General features: G+C 45.5%; 1 protein-coding gene across 3 annotated transcripts; it reads right to left on the reverse strand.

The window, feature by feature from the left end:
• Window positions 1-3,442: 3,442 nt before the first annotated feature.
• Window positions 3,443-20,733, reverse strand: LOC129823049 (serine/threonine-protein phosphatase 4 regulatory subunit 1-like). 3 transcript variants are annotated; one of them, XM_055881732.1, is made up of 20 exons: window positions 20,615-20,732; window positions 20,427-20,471; window positions 19,325-19,396; window positions 19,137-19,221; window positions 18,926-19,032; window positions 17,312-17,454; window positions 16,950-17,096; window positions 16,389-16,496; window positions 16,014-16,079; window positions 15,502-15,660; window positions 14,833-14,957; window positions 13,925-14,706; window positions 11,536-11,696; window positions 11,163-11,444; window positions 10,152-10,313; window positions 9,783-9,883; window positions 9,440-9,560; window positions 7,784-7,912; window positions 4,601-4,742; window positions 3,443-4,305 (listed from the first exon to the last, which is right to left on the reverse strand). In XM_055881732.1, the coding sequence occupies exons 4-20, from the start codon at window positions 19,193-19,195 to the stop codon at window positions 4,142-4,144; spliced, it is 2,958 nt and encodes a 985-aa protein (XP_055737707.1). In that variant the 5' UTR covers window positions 19,196-19,221; window positions 19,325-19,396; window positions 20,427-20,471; window positions 20,615-20,732; the 3' UTR covers window positions 3,443-4,141. The 3 variants fall into 3 exon arrangements, with proteins under 3 accessions (XP_055737707.1, XP_055737706.1, XP_055737705.1); XM_055881731.1 differs by lacking the exon at window positions 19,325-19,396 and having other exon boundaries at window positions 20,615-20,733; XM_055881730.1 differs by lacking the exon at window positions 19,325-19,396 and having other exon boundaries at window positions 19,137-19,272; window positions 20,615-20,733.
• Between the last annotated feature and the right edge of the window lie 706 nt (window positions 20,734-21,439).

Below are 21,439 nucleotides of genomic sequence, written 5' to 3' on the forward strand. Positions count from 1 at the left end.
GGCGTTTCCTGGCCATGGACCAAAAATATTGATGTTTTGTTCCTCGAGCCACTTAGTTATCACTTTTGCCTTATGTCAAGGTGCTCCATCATGCTGGAAAAGGCATTGTTCGTCACCAAACTGTTCCTGGATAGTTGGGAGAAGTTGCTCTTGGAGGATGTGTTGGTACCATTCTTTATTCATGGCTGTGTACTTTAGCAAAATTGTGAGTGAGCCCACTCCCTTGGCTGAGAAGCAACCCCACACATGAATGGTCTCAGGATGCTTTACTGTTGGCATGACATAGGACTGATGGTAGCGCTCACCTTGTCTTCTCCGGACAAGCTTTTTCCGGATGCCCCAAACAATCGGAAAGGGGATTCATCAGAGAAAATGACTTGACCCCAGTCCTCAGCAGTCCAATACCTATACCTTTTGCAGAATATCAGTCTGTCCCTGATGTTTTTCCTGGAGAGAAGTGGCTTCTTTGCTGCCCTTCTTGACACCAGGCTATCCTCCAAAAGTCTTTGCCTCACTGTGCGTGCAGATGCATTCACACCTGCCTGCTGCCATTCCTGAGCAAGCTCTGTACTGGTGGTGCCCCGATCCCGCAGCTGAATCAACTTTAGGAGACGGTCCTGGCGCTTGCTGGACTTTCTTGGGCGCCCTGAAGCCTTCTTCACAACAATTGAACCTCTCTCCTTGAAGTTCTTGATGATCTGATAAATGGTTGATTTAGGTGCAATCTTAGTGGCAACAATATCCTTGCCTGTGAAGCCCTTTTTGTGCAAAGCAATGATGACGGCACGTGTTTCCTTGCAGGAAACCATGGTTGACAGAGGAAGAACAATGATTCCAAGCACCACCCTCCTTTTGAAGCTTCCAGTCTGTTATTCGAACTCAATCAGCATGACAGAGTGATCTCCAGCCTTGTCCTCGTCAACACTCACACCTGTGTTAACGAGAGAATCACTGACATGTCAGCTGGTCCTTTTGTGGCAGGGCTGAAATGCAGTGGAAATGTTTTTTGGGGGGAGATTCAGTTAATTGCAAAGTCCCTCTGCCATGCAAATTAATTGCAATTCATCTGATCACTCGTCATAACATTCTGGAGTATATGCAAATTGCCATCATACAAACTGAGGCAGCAGACTTTGAAAATGAATGTCATTCTCAAAACTTTTGGCCACGACTGTAGACACCCCTGTGGATTTGGCCATTTCAGCCCCGGTCAACTGTAAGTGCCGTTATTGTAAAGTGGAAAAGTCTAGAAGCAACTGGCTCAACCGCGAAGTGGTAGGCCACATAAGCTCACAGAATGGGAACGCCAAGTGCTGAAGCGCTTAGCACGTAAAAATAGTCCGTCCTCGGTTGCAACACTCAATAGAGTTCCAAACTGCCTCTGGAAGTAACATCAGCACAAGAACTGTTCGTCTCGAGTGCACAAGCATCGGCTGGAGTGGTATAAAGCTTGCAGCCATTGGACTCTGGAGCAGTGAAAACGCATTCTCTGGAGTGATGAATCATGCTTCACTATCTGGCAGTCTGACGGACTAATCTGGGGTTGGCCAGGAGAACGCTGCCAGGAGAACGCTACCTGCCCCAATGCAAACTGTAAAGTTGAGGTAAAATAATTGTCTGGGACTGTTTTTCATGGTTCGGGCCCCTTAGTTCCAGTGAAGAGATCATAACACTACAGCATACAATGACATCCTAGACAATTCTGTGCTTCCAACTTCGTGCCAACAGTTTGGGGAAGGCCCTTTCCTGTTTCAGCATGACAATGCCCCCGTGCACAGAGAGGTCCATAAAGAAATGGTTTATTGAGATCAGTGTGGAAGAACTTGACTGGCCTGCAGAGCCCTGGCATCAAACACCTTTGGGATGAATTGGAACACCGACTGTGAGCAGCCCAACCTCACTAATGCTCTTGTAGCATGTTCCAACATCTAGTGGAAAGCCTTCCCAGAAGAGTGGATGCTGTTACAGCAGCAAAGGGGGGAGGCAACTCCATATTAATGCCTATGATTTTGGAATGAGATGTTCATGTAGTGTATAAGATCTAAGCCTGTGTTAACTTCATTCCTTATTTTCAGCATTTTTTCCCCCCATAGAAATGACTGATTAAACCAAAGGCAACTAATTTCTGGTTTTTAGGACTAAAAGCTGGCGAGCTCAATTGGTTAATGAAAATGAGTGGGTTAGTTTTTTCACACTGTACATGCAAACTTTCGTGATCTGGTCCTGGGGGCAGAGGGGTATACTACAAAGCAGGATTAATGAGTTAGCCTGCTAACTTGACATTTTCTAGAGTTTTCTTTCTAGATGAGCCAATTTCAAGCTTAACAACCAAAAACACAAATTAAACTTAACTTTTTGGGCCACCCAACCAAATTCACATTGAGTTATAAAGCTGTCACTCATTGAAAGCAAGTATAAGATATGGTAGAACTGTTCTACATGCACTATTTCTACGCTTTAATTTAGTTTTTGCATCTTTCACAATTTGGTTTGTAAACTAGCTTCAAAAACAATAATTGAAGTTAGCCGGCTAACTAATTGATCCTGCTTTGTAGTAAACCTCAGCTTCAGAATAAATGATTGATTTATTGGAAGAATGATCAATGGGCAGACTTTAGCGACTGGGCTTTTCCAGTCATGTATAGATTGAGGTTGGATGGTTGTGGAGATAGTAAAGAACGTGGGATTGTGCTGCAACAGGTCCCTGGTTTGATTCAACACACTGTCTAACTAATCATTTTCTGGCTCAAGGACCAGTGGGCGGAGTTGAGTGACCAATGAGAGCAACCAGCAATAGAAGGAACATGGTGGAGGGTGTAACGATGTTTGAATCCCAGTGTCGTTACAGTTTATGCCCTCAGTGTAAATCCAATAAGCAAGGTAAACGAAAGTCTTCGTGTAAATGGCTCAATGATTTTGATGCTTACACTTTTTAAAACTTGTTAAAACAGTCTGACAAGGGCCGACATACATTCTGATCGCGGGTTATAGGCGTAGACGTTTAAGGCAATTTCCGATTGAGCCGACATATGCATCGTTTACTGTAAAATTGCCTTTAAAAGCCACAATGCCTGTGATCCGCAATCCGACTCAATCCCAGCCCGGGCATGGCACCAGTTGTATATAAAACTCTTCTTTGGTGTTAAGAATATCCTGAGCAACGTGTTCCAGAGCCTCCATCCTACACAAACAAAATACAAATGTGTGCCTGCTTTTTATTTAATGTTGCGACAGGTAAAACATGGTATCACAATACATGATCGCTGATCAAAATGGAAAAGTTGCTATGTATATGAGATATGTACAGATAGGGTATACAGGTGGGGGTGCGGCGCAGTATTTTATTCTCAGGTTAAATACCACGTTTCAAGTGTGCTGACCTTTTACAGTTGTATATCTCTCCGCTTACTTAATTAAAAAACACCGCAAAGGACAGCCATAATATGAATAAAAAGACATTTATTTCTCATTGACAACAGGAGCCCCTGCCTGCCAGGGGGAGACCCTCTGTCTATGGGTACAACAATGTGCTGCACTAGAGAGTTAAAACAATGGAGGCAGGAGCCCAGGAGGAGAAGACGTGCTACGTCCACAGAAGGCGGCTGATGGTAGACGGTTTTAAGTTTATTTTTTTTATATATATATATGCAGCATAGGAGTCATTTATACAGTATCAATAAGAAAAAGCAATTACAGAAACTTTACACCGTTTAAATGTTTTGAGTTAGAGACAGTCATCCTGCTATGTGGTTCCATAAAGCTTGTGAGATACTGGCTTTTCCGCTAAGTCTCAGGAGGATGAGAGCGATAGAAAGAGAGCGGGAAGGGGAGGAACCGATGGGGGAAAATGGTCCCTATTAGCGCCGTTCCCCATGCGTCCCCCCCCATTTGTTTTGTTAGTCACTGAATCCACTCCGGACATTCAAGTATTTTCCAGTTTAAGGAAGACACTTAAGGCTTCTGTGGCAAAAAAATATATAAACAAATCAAAGCACTAAATTAATCTGTAGTGTTGATTGGAGTTGTATTGATGCATGGGTCCTCCCCCTGTGCCTGTTTACAAGTGGCAGTAAAAAAAACTGCCTCAAGCCCTCTGCACCCTAACCTGTGTGTGTTTAGATGGGCGAGGGGTGCTCTGGGCTCAATAGGTGGAGGAGGTGGTGCTCATGGCATCCTCGCTGAGGCGAGTGCTCCCAGGATGCACGCTGGCAAAGTATTTGACGTCCTTGTCCAGGTCCATCTGCAGGGCCACCAGTGTCTGCTCTAGCGCCTCCTGGTGGGAGTTTGCAGAATGCAGGAAGTACTCTGCAGGGACGACAGGAAGAATAGAGGACAGATGTGACCAGGGTTCAACTGCAGTTAAGCTGACGATATATGGAGAACAGCCATACTTTGTCATGTTTCCTTATTGGGGATTAATAATGACATAACTATATATATATACACACACACCATCCAGACTATTTCACTATGCATTTTGTGAGTGCAGTTAAATACGATTCGTTTTTATAATAAAATAAGCAATTATGGATTCATTTGTTGTTTCCTAGGCCTAACTATGGAATTGGTCAGAGGAGCATGCAGGTGTGCGTGTACGTACCTCTCTCCAGCAGGCTCTGGCGGATGGTCTTGGCCAGCAGCACCCTGACGTTGGCCACGGGGTCGGAGGCCAGCTGTAACAAAGGGGCCAGCAGGTGCTCCGAGAACTGCTCCAACGACACACAGTCATCCTCAATCGCCAGCTGACAGAAAGAGAGAGGGAGGATGGTTAGAGGGTGTGTGTGTGTGTGTGTGTGTGTTTCAGAGATGGATTGGAGGAGTGTGTGATTCTGTGTGTGCATGCACAAGACACACACACACTTGTGCTTTCTGTTGTGTTTGTGCGTTAACACACTTGACCACTCAGTCATCATGATCTCATTGTCCTCCAACACAATAGACATTGTGGGACAGAGAATGGTGCCACTCATGTTATCAAATAAAACGGCGAGGACAATGTCAAGTGGCCCGTTGAAAGCAGTGTCCTCATAGCTACCATAGCCACTTACTCCACTGTGTAATATGAGGGTGGTGAAACTAAAGGCTCTTCAATTAAAAAAACGTAATTAAAAATCCTTGGCAGCTGACAATGTTTTGATATTCATCTTTAGCCCCGAGACTTCAAATTACACCTCTTGTTAATATTCTTGAATTATTCAGTGTATTCTCAGGCTACAAGATTAATTTAACTAGATCAGAGACTATACCACTTTGTAGTCTTACCTCTGTACCCCCTCCCTTTCCTTTCAAAAATAGTCTCCATCAGGTTAAATGTATCTGGGTATGTTCATAACTCCTAAATTCTAGCAAAATGTACAAAGACAATTTTGTTTCCTTATTTGACACAATAAGACAGGATTTGGAGCGCTGCAACTCTGATGTCATGGATGGGTAGAATATCCCTCTTAAATTAACATTTTACCTAGACTACTTTACCCAATCCAAATTATCTCAGTCTTACGTTCCAATAAGGTAATCAGAGCCATAAATGGCTGGTTAAGTTCCTTCATATGGAGTAAACACAAGGCAAGACTTCGGATGGCCATATTGCAGCTGCCAGATTCTATTGGAGGCTTGGATATTAGGTTATCAGTGGTGTGCCCACTTATGTTATATAATGAGGACGCCTCGATTTTGTTAGAGGGATTCTGAAAAAGTCTTGTATTTTTCAGAAGCTTCAAATCTATAAAAGATTACTGCAATAATCCCATTAGTTAATACACTCAAAGCATGTAGGTCAGTTCAATGTTTTTTAGGAAAGCCCAAACTAACCTCTGCTCTTAACCACCTAGATTTTTTGTACCCTGATTGCTGGCTAACATTTGGCTTAATAAGGGCATAGGCAGACCTAACTTTTTATTTGCTGAAAATATTTTGTAATTTGAGGAGATGGTTGAGCAGGACTTGTTCCGCTTTCTACAAGTAAGACATTTTGAAGAGCACCACCTTGATAAGCAACCCTGATGTGTTTGTCATTGAAAAAACGTGTTTCGCACAAAGGAAAATATCTACATGTATTTTATGATGCTTTAGGGCCCTTTTTTCTTTTGGCACACGGGGGGGAGAGAAATAATTTTCTATTACTATTGACGAGGATATGTGGGAGGACATTTGGAGATACGCAAAAACAATATCTAGCTGTAATCGTACTAGAGCAATCCAATTAAGAATAAGACACAGATTGCATACAGCCCCTCATCCATGTCTAAAATGTAAAACTGATACAGACACCCTAACACATTGGAATGTGACCATAAACAAATTACAAAAAAGGTACTGGACTAATGTTCAAGGGGGGGGGGGGGGGGGGGGTCGACCTAGAATTGGACAATTTCTTTGACGTTAGTTCTCCCTAATAGGCATGTTATTTCGGTGGCAAGGATGAGGCTTTACAATATCCCTACCATCACAGTGAGGAAAAACATCCTCTTACAGTGGATTAATGACAAGGTCCCTTCTATTAAGGATTGGCATAAGACACTATTTGAATGGGTTCCATTGGAATATCTGACATGTACATTACATTCTAAAAAGAGATCAGTGCTACTAAGTGTGGGAACCTTATTTGAATTACCTAGAACCTGATTTATCAGCCATTACGCTGCAAGGATTTACTTAAGAGTGGTGGTAGATTACTTGTCTCAGGATTACACTGTACATTCCATGTGTTGGACCTAATTCCTTTATTTAAACTGAAATTGTGTTTAATTTCTGTCTGTTAGTTATTCTTATTTTATATATTTGTTACTGTGGTGCATAATGTGGGTGAATTACCGTAGTTCAGACAGAAGACAGTATTTACCTTGTTTATTTGGTTAGGCCTATTGGATGTTTATTTGTGTTGTATAGGTCAGGAGATAACAAGAGAAGAATAACGCTGAATAGGCTTGGGCGGTTGTCATACCGACCTTGTGCCATCTCGGGATATTTGGTAATACTTGCACTGAACACAAGGGGCACTATTGTCAAACCCCTTTAATCCAAATGTTAGTAATAGTAATGCTAACAAGTAAAATGAGAAAAGGAAAGTCTCAATGGGCTTTACCATGGTTAAATAAAGAACACATGTCAAATCCCATAGCAAGTGCTAGCTAAATGCTAACGAACAAATTGGGAACATTTTATAAAGTCTGACAAACTATTTGTAGGACAGACATCCCAGCGCAAAGTTATACAAGTAACACAAAAATGCTACTCACACTTTGCTGCACATACAAAACAAATATGAGACCGCTAGGCTATTGATCCAGGAGGGGACTCTGCTGTTACCGCAAGAAGCTAAATTAGCAAACCAAATACACAACCGCAGAGCATTTAGCACATTTTAGACAGTTCACTGAATAGTTGTAAGATATCTAGCCGGCAAACATTTAGTTATGAATTCCATACTGTAACTAAACCACCTGGTGCATGCTGCACAACAGTGAGTGACTCATAAGGCTATGCTGGCAGACTCATCGTTGTGTGCTTGTCAGCAAACACCATGTGACTGGGGACTACCAGTAAGCTTCATAATGAAAAAATTATGTGACAGGTGAAATGAACAGCGCAATGTGCTTTATTTCCTAACGTATTACACAAGTTGACTGCAGGTATTTACTTAAAAGTAGCTACAAATAACTTATAAACAAGCAGAAAAATGGTTAACAGTATTGATGGAGTTGAAAAACCATCCCGTGGCTAGTTCCAAATAACCCAGTATACCGCCAAAGCCTAACGATGAACATGACAAAGATGTCCTCACCTGACAGATGAAAGTGAAGGCCTGTCGTCCCGACCACTTGGGGGAGTGGCAGAACTTCTCTACCAGCTCACTGAGGAAGTCTGCCAGCAGCGCCTGGCACGACGCCACCTTCCTGATGATCTCACTCACCTAAGAATATACAATAAATATTATGGATTCCTTTTTGTGCGTCAAAATTCTCATCAAATTATGGGTAAATGAAGCCCAGAGAACTTAAAAGATGGGCTCAGTAATATGACATCATACAGATAGATGGGTGACGTCTTGAACGGAATAGTCGTTGTTTCAGAGTGATCGCTAAACTACTACTATGATCTCTTCCCAATCAGGGCATGCCTCAGTGAAAGGCTAATATTGGGAAGAGACAATAGCGGCCATCTTTAGCCGACTTGAATAGCGTTGTTGCTGATGTCTGTAAGCAGTACGTCGCCCTGCTGTGTATGTTGAGCAAAACATGAGAAATGTTCTAGATCTGTGGAAATGGTAGGGAGGGAGAAATATTTACCAAGGATGTGGTGGTGTAACATTACAAAATACTACCAGTAGATGTATACACTACCGTTCAAAAGTTTGAGTTCACTTAGAAATGTCATTGTTTAAAGAAAAGCACACTTTGTCATTTAAAAAAAAAACATCAAATTGATCAGAAATACAGTGTAGACATTGTAAATGTTGTAAATGACTATTGTAGCTGGAAACGGCAGATTTTTTAAATCAGAACAGTTCTGGGGGGGGGGGGGGGGGGGGCTGTGACCGCGTGTGTCGCCGGCTGTGACCGCGTGTGTCGCCGGCTGTGACCGCGTGTGTCGCCGGCTGTGACCGCGTGTGTCGCCGGCTGTGACCGCGTGTGTCGCCGGCTGTGACCGCGTCGGGGGTGTGTCGCCGGCTGTGACCGCGTCGGGGGTGTGTCGCCGGCTGTGACCGCGTCGGGGGTGTGTCGCCGGCTGTGACCGCGTCGGGGGTGTGTCGCCGGCTGTGACCGCGTCGGGGGTGTGTCGCCGGCTGTGACCGCGTCGGGGGTGTGTCGCCGGCTGTGACCGCGTCGGGGGTGTGTCGCCGGCTGTGACCGCGTCGGGGGTGTGTCGCCGGCTGTGACCGCGTCGGGGGTGTGTCGCCGGCTGTGACCGCGTCGGGGGTGTGTCGCCGGCTGTGACCGCGTCGGGGGTGTGTCGCCGGCTGTGACCGCGTCGGGGGTGTGTCGCCGGCTGTGACCGCGTCGGGGGTGTGTCGCCGGCTGTGACCGCGTCGGGGGTGTGTCGCCGGCTGTGACCGCGTCGGGGGTGTGTCGCCGGCTGTGACCGCGTCGGGGGTGTGTCGCCGGCTGTGACCGCGTCGGGGGTGTGTCGCCGGCTGTGACCGCGTCGGGGGTGTGTCGCCGGCTGTGACCGCGTCGGGGGTGTGTCGCCGGCTGTGACCGCGTCGGGGGTGTGTCGCCGGCTGTGACCGCGTCGGGGGTGTGTCGCCGGCTGTGACCGCGTCGGGGGTGTGTCGCCGGCTGTGACCGCGTGTGTTGTTGGCTGTGACCGCGTGTGTTGCTGGCTGTGACCGCGTGTGTTGTTGGCTGTGACCGCGTGTGTTGTTGGCTGTGACCGTGTGTGTTGTTGGCTGTGACCGTGTGTGTTGTTGGCTGTGACCGTGTCGCTGGCTGTGACGTACCAGTTTGTAGGAGGTCCAGCGTACAGAGGACACCCTGTCCAGACACAGGCTGAAGGCCAGGGGTCGAAGGTAGTCATAAACATCCTGACCACTGTACAGCTCCAGTAACAACACCAGCTGTCTGAGAACACAGAGGAGATACAGATTACCCTGACCCATAGAACATAATGTCACCAAAACAGCCATCTTGGAAAAGCTACTTCTATGTTTAACTCCCTCACCCATACAGTACAGGAATGTCACTACGTCTGGCTACTTCTCTGGCTACTAATAGTGTGTGACAACTAAAGTCACAGGGGAAATAAATGGATTACATGAAGTGTGATAACAGGGTAGAACCTACTCTGCCAGCTCTGATCGGAAGCGCCAGTTGCGGCTGTTGTCTGTGACCAGGAACTCTTGGAGCTGGTACAGGTATTTACGCCGGGTGTCCTGGTGCAGAAGCTAGAGAGAAAGGGAGCGAGAAAGAAGTTGATCCCCTGCGACCACACAGAAAAGCCACTGCAGCACAGAAGACACAGCAGGTATGCATGGATCCTATCATCACTACGGGAAATATGAACCATTATGAGTTGCAGTCAACTCATCGTGACAACACAATAAAAAGGTAACCTATCCATTCTAATGATCATTTCTATTAGTATTCTTTTAAATATTGATCAAGTATTTTCTTATATTGATGTGAGTGCTAAAGAAAGAGGTGCCAACTGACCTTAAGGAAGTGGTAGAGGTGTTTGAGGACCCCTACCCGTACCTCATCCAGGTCCTTGAGGAAGCCGTTGAAGATGGGCACCAGGTCCGCTGCCGTCAGCTGGTCCCCCAGGATCAGGGCCAGCTCGTGGATGGAGAAGGCCAACGTCCGACGCACCTTCCACTGGAGAAGGGAGAGAGAGAGACATTAGAGCCCAGGAAGACCCAGTGACGTTAGAGGGCGTGTATAAAAGTGGGACAAAGGGAGCTGCCAGGGGGAGACATAGAGGAATCACATGGGGGTGGCAGGCCAACTCCAGTCCTCAGGCTTCCAGCTCACTGATTTGGGGGGGTAATTGAGAGTCTGACCAGAGCCAATAGTGTCAAGCCCTTCAGCTGTCGTGCCTGGGGCAAAATGTCATTCCTTCCAGGCAGGCAAACTTTGGGGGTTGACAACTGAATGGTGAGAGGACACAAGTTTGTTTTTGGAGGACTGCTTTTGGAAAGCCAAGGATCCACACATTGGGCTTTGGAGAATCACAAAATTAATAAAAAAGGTGCTTGAGGAGGACCAGAAAGAAAAGCAAACCTGCTCCATGCTCCAGTCTAGGTCCAGTCTGTCAAAGCACCCTCCCTGACAACAACCAGCTGGCAGGGGAGGAGGAAATAGATCACAGTGAGAGAGCCACACTGCTAGGCTACATACTTACCATGGGGGCACATTCAGGAGGTCGCGACGTTGTGGAACGTGCAGATGCAAACGTCACGATTAGAGCTTACGCTACAAGTGAGCGAGGCATGCCAGTTATACACAATCTAGATCTACCTACACATTCCACAAAGTTGTGTTCCAGTGAATGTGTTCCATGGTCGGGAGTGTTTAGAGGTTGAAATGGAACGAACGAGGGGGGGGGGGGGGTCAAAAACAACTTCTGAAGAGAAAACCTGTATTTTTCCTCAAAAACATTTACAGTAAAATTGACAGAAGGTGTAAGTGAGATGTAGCCTAGACAGAAGTGGAGCGTAGACACACCTGCATGTCAGAGGCCAGGGTCTCATAGGTGTCCCTGAGGCAGTGCCAGTTCTGTCTGCCCAGGGTCATGGCCACACCAGGCAGGCTGTAGGCACAGTGCTTGGCGATCTCCATGTCCACCGTTTGAGCTCTGGAAGGGTCCGTCATGGACAGGTACTGGTCCAGCAGGGCCTGAGGGATCACGTCCTGATGCTTGGATTTCTTCTCGTCCTCTGGACTGAAGCTGCTATCGCTCAGCTCAGAGTCGTCGCCATAGTTCATCTGCAGGGTGGAGTTTCGCCTCTACACAGACACCAGGATTAATCACAGGTCAAACATGACAACCCTACAGTTAATTTCTCTCTATAGGCGTGACGCCATTCCACCCCCTCACCTCCATGTCTGAATGGTGTCCTATAAGGGGCATCTGGTGCACTCCAAAGGGGTTGTCGTAGTGGTGTCCCCCCTGGCTGTCCCGGGGCTCCAGGAAGGCATCCTCTAGGTGAGAGTCCATGGTTGTGGCTCTCAGAGCAGCTGTCAGGACATCCACTTGTGCTGCAGGAAGGGGGTGGGGGGGGGACATGGATGAGCAGGCGAGTTCCACATTGCTCTATCACCATGTTCTCTTGTTCAGAAACAATGCCCAAGGCGTAAGCTGTATTATTGCCAAACACAATACAACTTGAGCAACTACCATATTGCTAATACCTAGCCTGTGCTCATTCTATCATATACATGAAGCGTCTAGGAGACCTATTCTTCCTTGTTGCGACACCATTACCTTGAGTGTATAAAACAGCCCATCGAGGTCTGTGTGTGTGTGTGTGTGTGTGTGTGTGTGTGTGTGTGTGTGTGCACGCGCGTGTCATTGTCAAACAAGCGTTCTTTGTGCCATACGCACAACAGGGAGCCCTTGTCTGGGCTTACAGCCGGCCCCTCTTCACAACAACAGATCACACTCAAAGCCATGGAGGAGCCACTGCACTGGCCCTAAGCACCGACACGGGGTTAATCTTAACAGACGAGGAAGAGCAGATTGTAAATCTGTCACGGCTAAGCAGAGTCAGTCATTGTGCTTCAGTGCATCTGGGGCCTGTTCAGGAGGACAGCGTTACGGAACATTCTGACAGAACTGATGATTGTCAGTCAGCTCTATGGATTCCATTTCCATCTGCAACAATGAGCGGTTTGTCAAACCAACGCACGTCTGGCATGATGACACCGGTGATAATTTACATGCACAGTAATAATTCAATACTAAACTGACTATGGAAGTAGTCATGTCCACACCTTACTCTGCTCATTTAAAAAATAAAAATATCAGCGTAAGGTCTAATTATTAGGACATCTAAACACCTTAACTATATATATATATATATATATATATATATATATATATATATATAATTTTTTAAATAAAGAACAAATACAAAAAACATCAAACCAAAAAACAAATTGCCGTTCCAGCAGTGTATTTCAACTGTGCCGACACCAGCCAAGTGCCTTCCTCTTCGGCGCCAGTGAAGTGAGATCAGAACATATGAGTATAAGAAGTAGTTGACATTCAATCTTTATATGTCCCAACCCAAAAATAACATGGTCGCTGTGGTGGAATGTTTATTTAGACTGGTGATGTTCTGCATTTATCAGAGTGACATCAGGTAGACTGATTTCAGATTGTTCTTCTTACAAAGCCTGTAAACATTTTAAATCAAACTATTATATTAATCTGACTACCTACAATAAATCGCATTATTGTGTGCATGTAACCGTACTCAGTGACAGATCATTAAATTCATGTGACCCATTTTAGAAACAAACAGTACTGGAACACAGTGTTCTGTAGTATAGGTCTAACCCAGGGTAACTCCAGTCCTCAGGGGTCTGATTAGTGTCACAGAAAACACACCTGACTCCAATAATCAACTACTCAGTTTGGAATGCAATTAGTTTAAATCAGCTGTGTTTGCTAGGGATGGCAGGGCAGTGTTACAGCACTCTGGCCCCTGAGGACTGGAGTTGCCCATCCCTGGCCTAGACTACCGGAGTTTATTACATGCAGCACGATGGGATTGCATCTATAGGCAGACGAGGAGGCTCGCACATAAAACGAAGATTGAAGGAAAAACAGTTTAGTTTGAAGTTTCTTTCTGGGATCCTCTGACAACACCTCTTCCTTTCCATGTGCTATTTGTAACATTAGAGGCCACACACACACACCTCTCCCGGTTTTCTATTTCCCCCCCTCCCAAGTCGGCCCAAAAATGACTTCCAGTTTGTATTGTGTGAAATGGCCAGGTGCCAGCAGGCTGCTAGCCTCACATGCAACATTAAGGGTTTCAATTCCACCAAAAACACAGTGGACTGGACTCAAAGGCCAGCCTCTCACACCATTGGCCTATAGGGTTAGGCTCTGAGCACTACCTGTGAAAGAGCTTCTTCTGTCCAATCACAGCAGAGGAATGTTAATTGTCAACAACAACGTATTGAATTTCACTGCTTGCTCTGGTTAAGGATTAGTCTATTTATAACCCGAGGGAATTCACCCTCCATGACAACTTCTCTTACAATATAATTACATTCAGCCTACACACTGAGCCACTGTCCCTATATGAATAGACGCACAACCATGAATTGCAACAGTTACCAAAATAACCACCTCTGATTAAGTTACACGTCTACATATGGTATTGAAGTAAGCAGCTTCTCGTGATCTCAGCAGTAGAGTGTAGACCTCTGACAGTGAGGTCAAGCTACAGTTTTACACACAGAGCACAGCTCACCTTTCACGTCGGGGTCATCAATATGAGGCTCCAGGTTTTCGATCAGCTCTTCCAGCTGTTTCCTATCCAGGACTGGGGCCGAGGCTTTAGCCTTGCCCTTACTAGAGGAGACATAGCTGGGGGGCTCCTCCTGGACACTCTCCCCCTGCTGGAGCAGCTCCATGTCCAGGCCCATCTCTGTGATGGGCAACCTCCAGAAGTGGAAGGAGTTGTAGAGCTCCTGCTCGGGGATATTGTCCTGAGAACTGACGTAGGGGGACTCCTCCTCTGCTGGCTCAGGGAGGGAGAAGGACGAGGGCGCCAATATGTCTGCTGGTGAGTCGTCCTTCTCGTTGGAGGTTGTGCGTTTCTCATGTCGCTGTGGCTCGTTCTTAGTGCTCTCAGTAGCCACTGAAGGTGCTTCCTCCTCTTCCTGAGCCCCTGCTGTACTGGAAGAGTCTCCCTCCTCCTCCGAGGGGTCCGGGGCGAGCGAGGAAGCCTCCTTCCCACAGAGGCACTCGGGACCATCCAGGGCATCCGCCAAAGCCTCTGCCGTCTGCTCCCTACCCCCCTGCTCTGCCACGTCCATTCCTCCTATCTCCTCCTCTGTCCGGCAAAATCCCCCATCCTCCCCCTCGCTGTGGTCCCCCTGGACATGGTTGGAAATGCAGTCCAGTTGTAGACAACCCTCTACGTGGTTGCCATTTGTGCATACAGGAGAGTCATTCCCCCGGCTCTGATAGTCAGTGTTAGCGTTGCGGGAAGGGTCTGTAGTGTCCAGGTCCAGTGGTTTCTCTTCAATACTGGGGGAAGAGAGAGAGGAAGCATGTTACAAACAAGCAGTACAATACAAGCTTGGTGGATTTCCTTCACTGAGAGAAGACCATTCAAATCTAAAATTCCCTTTTAGATGCCCAAAATGGTTGCACCTGTTCTGTGAGTGGACACAGTTGCACTCGCCCTCCTCCCCCTCTCTGAAGTACTGGCCCACACTGTTGGGGCTGGCGAACGTGGAGATGAACTGGCCCAGCGACTGGAAGGCAGCCTGACGCACCTGACACACAAAGAAAGAGAGACAGAGGTCAAGAAACAAAAGAGTATTACATGTCAATGACTCTACAGTCATTTAGCAGACACTCTTGTAAAGAGAAGTAGCCAAGTTGTGCATTCAAATAAGGAAGTTGGCCTGTCAGACATCCTGGTAAAATATGTCATGTGAATGTTCCCTGAAGTGGGCTAACTACTACCCACAGGCCCTGCAGTAAAAATAAAATATGTATTTACTCTAAAAAGTTACGTTTAATTTTACATTTTGCAGATGCTCTTATCCAGAGCGACTTATAGTAGTGAGTGCATACATTTTCATTTCATATTTGTTCTTACTGGTCCCCCATGGGAATCGAACCCACAACTCTGGCAATGCAAGTGCCATACTCTACCAACTGAGATACAGTGGACAAGTTAGTTCCCTTAACAGCAAAATACCTAGAGGATTAAGAATAGAACTCTGGCCTCAGGAGGTCAATGTTTAATGCCTATGCTAAAGTAGTTAGTTTCCATTTAGGATGTGGGTTGACACATTTCTGCTCGGTGCTCACCCATCGGGAGGGGTCGCTGATGAGGCTGATGAAGAGCGACGATAGCTTGGTCCTGCGCACTTCCTGCGAGGTGGACGAGGAAACAGTCATGAAGCACTCAGCACAGGCCTTCCTCACCCCCCACACGTTGTCCGAGCAGAGCTGGAAAAAGCGGGGCAGCTGGGCAGGAAAGGAGAGAGGTGGGAAAGAGAGCCAGATGGAAAGTAAGACAGTGTTTCAGTTAGTCAGAGCTTAGAATGCCCTTTCATCGTCACACAAGGCCAAGCTACTGAGTGGAGTCAGAGAGAGTGAGTGCATCAATGTTTCACCCGTTACAATCTCAATATCACAACAATATACTGAGAATTCAGAAAAAGAGGTGGAAAAGCGGCAGTTGGGAACGGCATGTGCAACAGAAACTTCTGGCTTTTAGATGACTAATTTAAGTAAACCCTGGTGTGTCACTGGAAGCAAACAAAGTTATCAAGTCAGTTGGCTGAGAAAGAATGAAACCAAAAGAAGTCAAAACGTACCAGGAGTTCCTCTGTCGCCTCTCCTCCAACAACACTGCAAATGTCGCCAAAGTTTGCAGCGCAAACCTGCCACAAACACACAAAAATGACCTCATCTAAAACAATGACTCCAACCCCAAGCAGATTTAACAATATGTTAAACAAAAAAGCTGAAAAGACAAATACTACATGTGAGAAAGTCTACTTGAGTGTATAGCCACTGCCTGGGTGTGATCTAATGCAGGGTCGTGTTCATTAAGGCACAACAGAAGACGTTAAAAAATGTTAACGTGAAGAAGAAAAAAAATGTGCCAAGTCCAGCTAGTCCCTCCTATTTCAGTCCGTTTTCTTTGTTTGGTGCCTTATGAACACAACCCTAGTCTAGTCCCTACTGACCTTGCGCACGTGGAACATCCTGCAGTCGCAGCACATCTCACAGAAGCGGGGCAGGAAGAGGCGCTCGGTGATGTCCTTGCCCACCATGGGAGCCATCTTACAGATGATCTACAGACACAAAAACAGAGCGTCAAAATACACCGTCCGTCAGGATCCTTCTCACACAGCATGGTGGTTTGAACTAAAATGTCACAACACTACCTGCGTTCTACAGACAACTTTGAAATACCCTTGGCTTGCACTATCCGCAGAAGGGCAAACATTCATTTGAATGCTGGCTGCAGCCTGCTTCTGGAAATCACAGCTATGGTAAATAAAACAAAGGGGTCAACCTTATTCTACTTTTTGCATTTGATATGATCATATCTAAAACGTGGCACAGTAGCTGTCTGATAATGTCATAATGTTGTGTGGGTCATGTTCCCTGACCACCATTTCCACACTACTGCACCTTCTATTCCCATATGTATTACACCACTTTTGACCAACAAAGCTACTTAGTAGTGCACTACATAGGGAATAGTGTGCCATTTCAGGCATCTCCTTGGTCACATGACTCACGGCCATGGCTTCCGTCTTGACGTCGTCGTTGCTGTCGGGGGCGGTCAGGTCCACCAGAACGGGGCACACCAGGGTCTCAATGTCCCCCCTCTCAATCAGCTCCTGCTCCAGCAGCACCAGCAGGGCTGCCTGGCTGGTCTTTCTGACCTGGCGAGATATCCCAATCATTATACAGAAGCTATTAATAACAGTTAGCATAACATCTATGAGCTTAATTTATTGTCGCTGAATAGATGTTTATTTAACATGTGCCAATGGCTAGAGAGAGCGAGTGAGAGGCAATTCAAAAAAACAGAACAAAGTATGTTGAACAATACAAAAAGAGGAGAATGTAATGTATCCTTATCACACGCCTCCCTTACCTGGTTGTTCTGGTCAGCCAGGTATCGCACCACGATCGGTAGCAAGTACTTAGAAAAGGCAAACGGAATGGAAGGTCTGTTCTCCTGACAGAAAATGGCAATGTGAGGAACTTGCTCCATTAGTTCTGCTCTTACAGAGGGCTCTGAAAGGAGAAAGGTAAGACATTTTAAAAATACTTAAGAGGTATTTTAAGGACAGTAGAAAAGGGGGTCAATAAAGCCTGAAGATCAAATGTCTTCCATGACAAAAGGGGTCTGGTTTCATCATCGTCAGCAGCACAAGTGTTCAACAATGACTGACACCTGGCTGGATGTCCTGGGACCAGAGGAGGATATCATTTGTCCAGAGAAATTGTCTGCAGAAACACAGTTAGATTGTCTTAACTTCAGGTGTAAATTTAGTTAAACCTATATTTTAAAGACGCACTAATAAATAGCTGTGAGAAGGATGCTGATGGACTGTGCATTTTGACTCTCCGCTTTACCAGGCGGGGCCAGAATGTCCCCGAAGCACACCCAGCCTATGTAATGCTAAGGGGAAAACATTTTTTTTTATTTTGATGTAGTTGTTTAAAATACATGCCCACTGACTGACTAAGATCCTCTCTGGTCAGTTTACTCCAGGGTTAAGGGAACTGGTTGCTACTCTAATGTATGCCTGCACCATTATGCAGGGCTCCTGCATTACGCTGAAAGACATGCCCTGCACTTACAAGGACACTGCTAGGCCACTACATTCAGAGAACTACAGAGACCTGACAATTGCACATTGCAAATGTAGTTGGGATAACTTATTATTAGTTATCCCAACTAATAAATGCCCAAATCCCAATCTATTTTCTAATCCCTGCTGGATATGTATAAGCAGTGGTGCACCTTCCTCTACATCTCTTAAAGGTATCCGCACGCTTCCCAGCCGAAACAGTTCAGTTTGTGTATATTTTATGACATTGTGTTAAGTTTTTGTTCGTTTTGGACATCTTTGGGGGGGGGGGGGGGCTGTTCGGGCACACGATTTTTTAATGGAAGCAAGTCAAAGTTTGGAGCCGAAGTCTACGCCCCTGTAAAATTGTGTGACTAAGAGCTCTTCGGCAAGAACTTCAAAATGAATTACAGATTTCTTGAGTTGTCTTAAATTAATTCAGAGTATTTTGAGGAAGTGTATACTGGCTACGGCGTCTCAAAATGGACAAACATCACTATTGCCGATTCTTGTTTTTCCCAAGTTAAGGTATTTAAAGTGAGTATGCGAGCACACTCGTTCGGTGCCAGCTGAACCGAAGCATGTTGACACCTTTAGCCTACCTACACCTTACAGGGCCAAGGGAGCAACTGGGACCAGCTGTAAAACTCAGACAGACTGCATTTCACCTGTGTGAAATGGCATCTAGGTGCAGTTAACTACACAGCTCCATCAAAACACTCATGGGTCTCTCTCCTCTGCACCAGTGGCCAGCCAAGAGAACAGACAGACTACTTTCATGACAGAAATAAGAGCATGTCCAGAGCATGCAGACACACACACAGCCAGTTCATATACACGACAGACAGTTTTCACAACAGTCAGTCGTTAAATATGAAACAAACGTCTCTTATAAACCGATGGGGTCTTACCCGAGTCATCAGCAAGTCGACCCACTCTCTCCAAGACGCCGATACAGTCCCTCTCATCCTCACTCACTGCTTTTAGTGTGTCCAACAAACTTCGGGCCACCATTTGTCTGGAAGTCATAACAAAATTTGATATGAATAAATATTCTCCATAATAAAATTTAAAAAGGTCTTCAAAATTGTGAGCTTTAATAACATTGCATTGGACATTTACCTGTTAAAAATATTTTCACTAGCGACGTATTTATCCAATCTTCCAAGAGGAGTCAGCATCTCATCTTGCGATACAAAATCCAAGGCTGAAGGTATAATAATGACGTCAGACTCTGAGCTGTAGTCATCCACACCAACTATTAGAGACATTGGGAATATTGTGCATGAGAGGCACCCACCACCACGTACCCAGTCAGGCCGGTGAGGGACAGTGATGAGGTGACATGCAGTAGTGGCAGAAGCTTGGCACCAATGCTAAATCTATTAGCATATCAACAGTGGTTAGGAGAATGCAGTCCAAGGGGGGGAAAAAAGTGCAAAAGTGAAAATGACAGATTTGGTGAAAGAAACATATGAAGTCCTTGAAATACAGTGAATACACATAGCATACAAGCAGGTGGGGATCTATAGGATGATGGTAGTGATCTGTAGGTGGACTTGTTGCATGACTGTTCTCGCAATGGTATGGGTATGTTGCAAAATGCACTACTGAAACAAAGCAATCTATCATATTGCAACATAAATACCTAGCTTGTACAGTGTATGGTAACTGCACATCCCAGTTATTGCACAATAGCCAGACTAGGTGCATTAACTTCCCACTTTCGCTACAATTTATCAGTCACCAAATTGTCTAGTATGCATACTGGATAGTAATAAAAAAAAATAGATAGCTGGCTAGTTGTTATATCATACTAATTTAGTTCGGCTGCAAAGACTAGCAAGCCAAATAGTCCACTTCAGGAAGTTTCAGGCTATAGTCGTAGGGCCCTGACAGGGTTGCATATCTGATGTAACAGAAACCAGTAACCTCCCTCCGCTATGGGTGGTAGCTAGCTAGCTGACCTAGCTAGGTTAACAATCCTGCATGCAAGCTTGATGTATTAGGTTGAGAACCTAGCTAGCGAAGGAAGCGAGACGATCATAATCAAATGTAATGCAGTGAATCGAATCGCTGGTTACTCTGCTTAGCTAGCTAGCTGCTTGGCTATCTGAGAGGCTAGTTCGCCAATTCGCTTGCTAGCTAGCTGGCTAGTTTATCGCCAAATTTGCGCAAGCGCGTGAGTGTTAGCTTTTACGAAACTACTTTTGATAGCATTTAAAATGTAGGATGTAAATATAACTCACTACACATCGTAGAAGTTAAGTTGCAAAGAAAGGGGACAGTCCAACTCGTCTACACAAGACCCACACAGACCCGTGAACTCCAGAGAGCCGACAATGCAATCATCGCATCCATTGCACGGCTAGCTAGCAATTTCCAACACTGAAAACACAGGGACAAACTTACATCCGTCCAACTCCTCCTGGGAATCCTCTTGGAGTAAAGATATATCTGTTAAAAACAACGAAAAACTCAATCAAAATATACTCAATCGATAACTAAATTGTTCTGCTGTATCGACTTTCACTCGAAACTGTTAAAATTTGGGACGGAATTGTGCATTTTCCCGATGCTAGTGTAAATAGACTACGTACCCGCCATCTTGTCCTGGTCCTACATTTAAAGTGATCTGTGCAGATGAGGTAACAACTGGAGACGGAGAATACAGGAACTGCCGTTAGAAATGAACGAGCGGTCCGGATAGTATAAAATCGGTGAAGAAATCACCACCCCACCTAGAGGCGTTACGGTTGATAGTAAAGTACAACGCCCAATGATTTGTATATTAATTATACTGAACAAAAATATAAACGCAACATGTAAAGTGTTGGTCCCATGTTTCATGAGCTGAAATAAAAGATCACAGACATTTTCCATAAGCACAAAAATATTATTTCTCTCAAATTCTGAGCACAAATTTGTTTACATCTCTGTGAGAATTTCTCCTTTGTCAAGATAATCCATCCACCTGACTGGTGTGGCATATCAAGAAGCTGATTAAACAGTATAATAATTACACGGGTGCACCTTGTGCTGGGGACAGTTAAAGTCCACTCTAAAATGTGTAGTTTTGTCACACAACACATTGCCACAGATGTCTCAAGTTTTGCTGGAGCACCCAATTGGCATGCTGACTGCGGAACTGTCTACCAGAGCTGTTGCCAAACAATCCAATGTCAAATTCTCTACCATAAGCCACCTCCAACGTTGTTTTGAGAATTTGGCAGTACTTCCAACTGGCATCACAACCGCAGACCATGTGTAACCACGCCAGCCCAGGACCTCCACATCAGGCTCTTGACCTGAGGGATCATCTGAGACCAGCCACCCTGACAGCTGATGAAACTGTGGGTTTGCACGACTGAAGAATTTCTGCACAAACTGTCAGAAAACGTGTCAGGGAAGCTCGTCTGAATGCC

This window comes from Salvelinus fontinalis, chromosome 25 (assembly GCF_029448725.1).
Source record: "Salvelinus fontinalis isolate EN_2023a chromosome 25, ASM2944872v1, whole genome shotgun sequence".
NCBI classification, from domain to species: Eukaryota; Metazoa; Chordata; class Actinopteri; order Salmoniformes; family Salmonidae; genus Salvelinus; species Salvelinus fontinalis.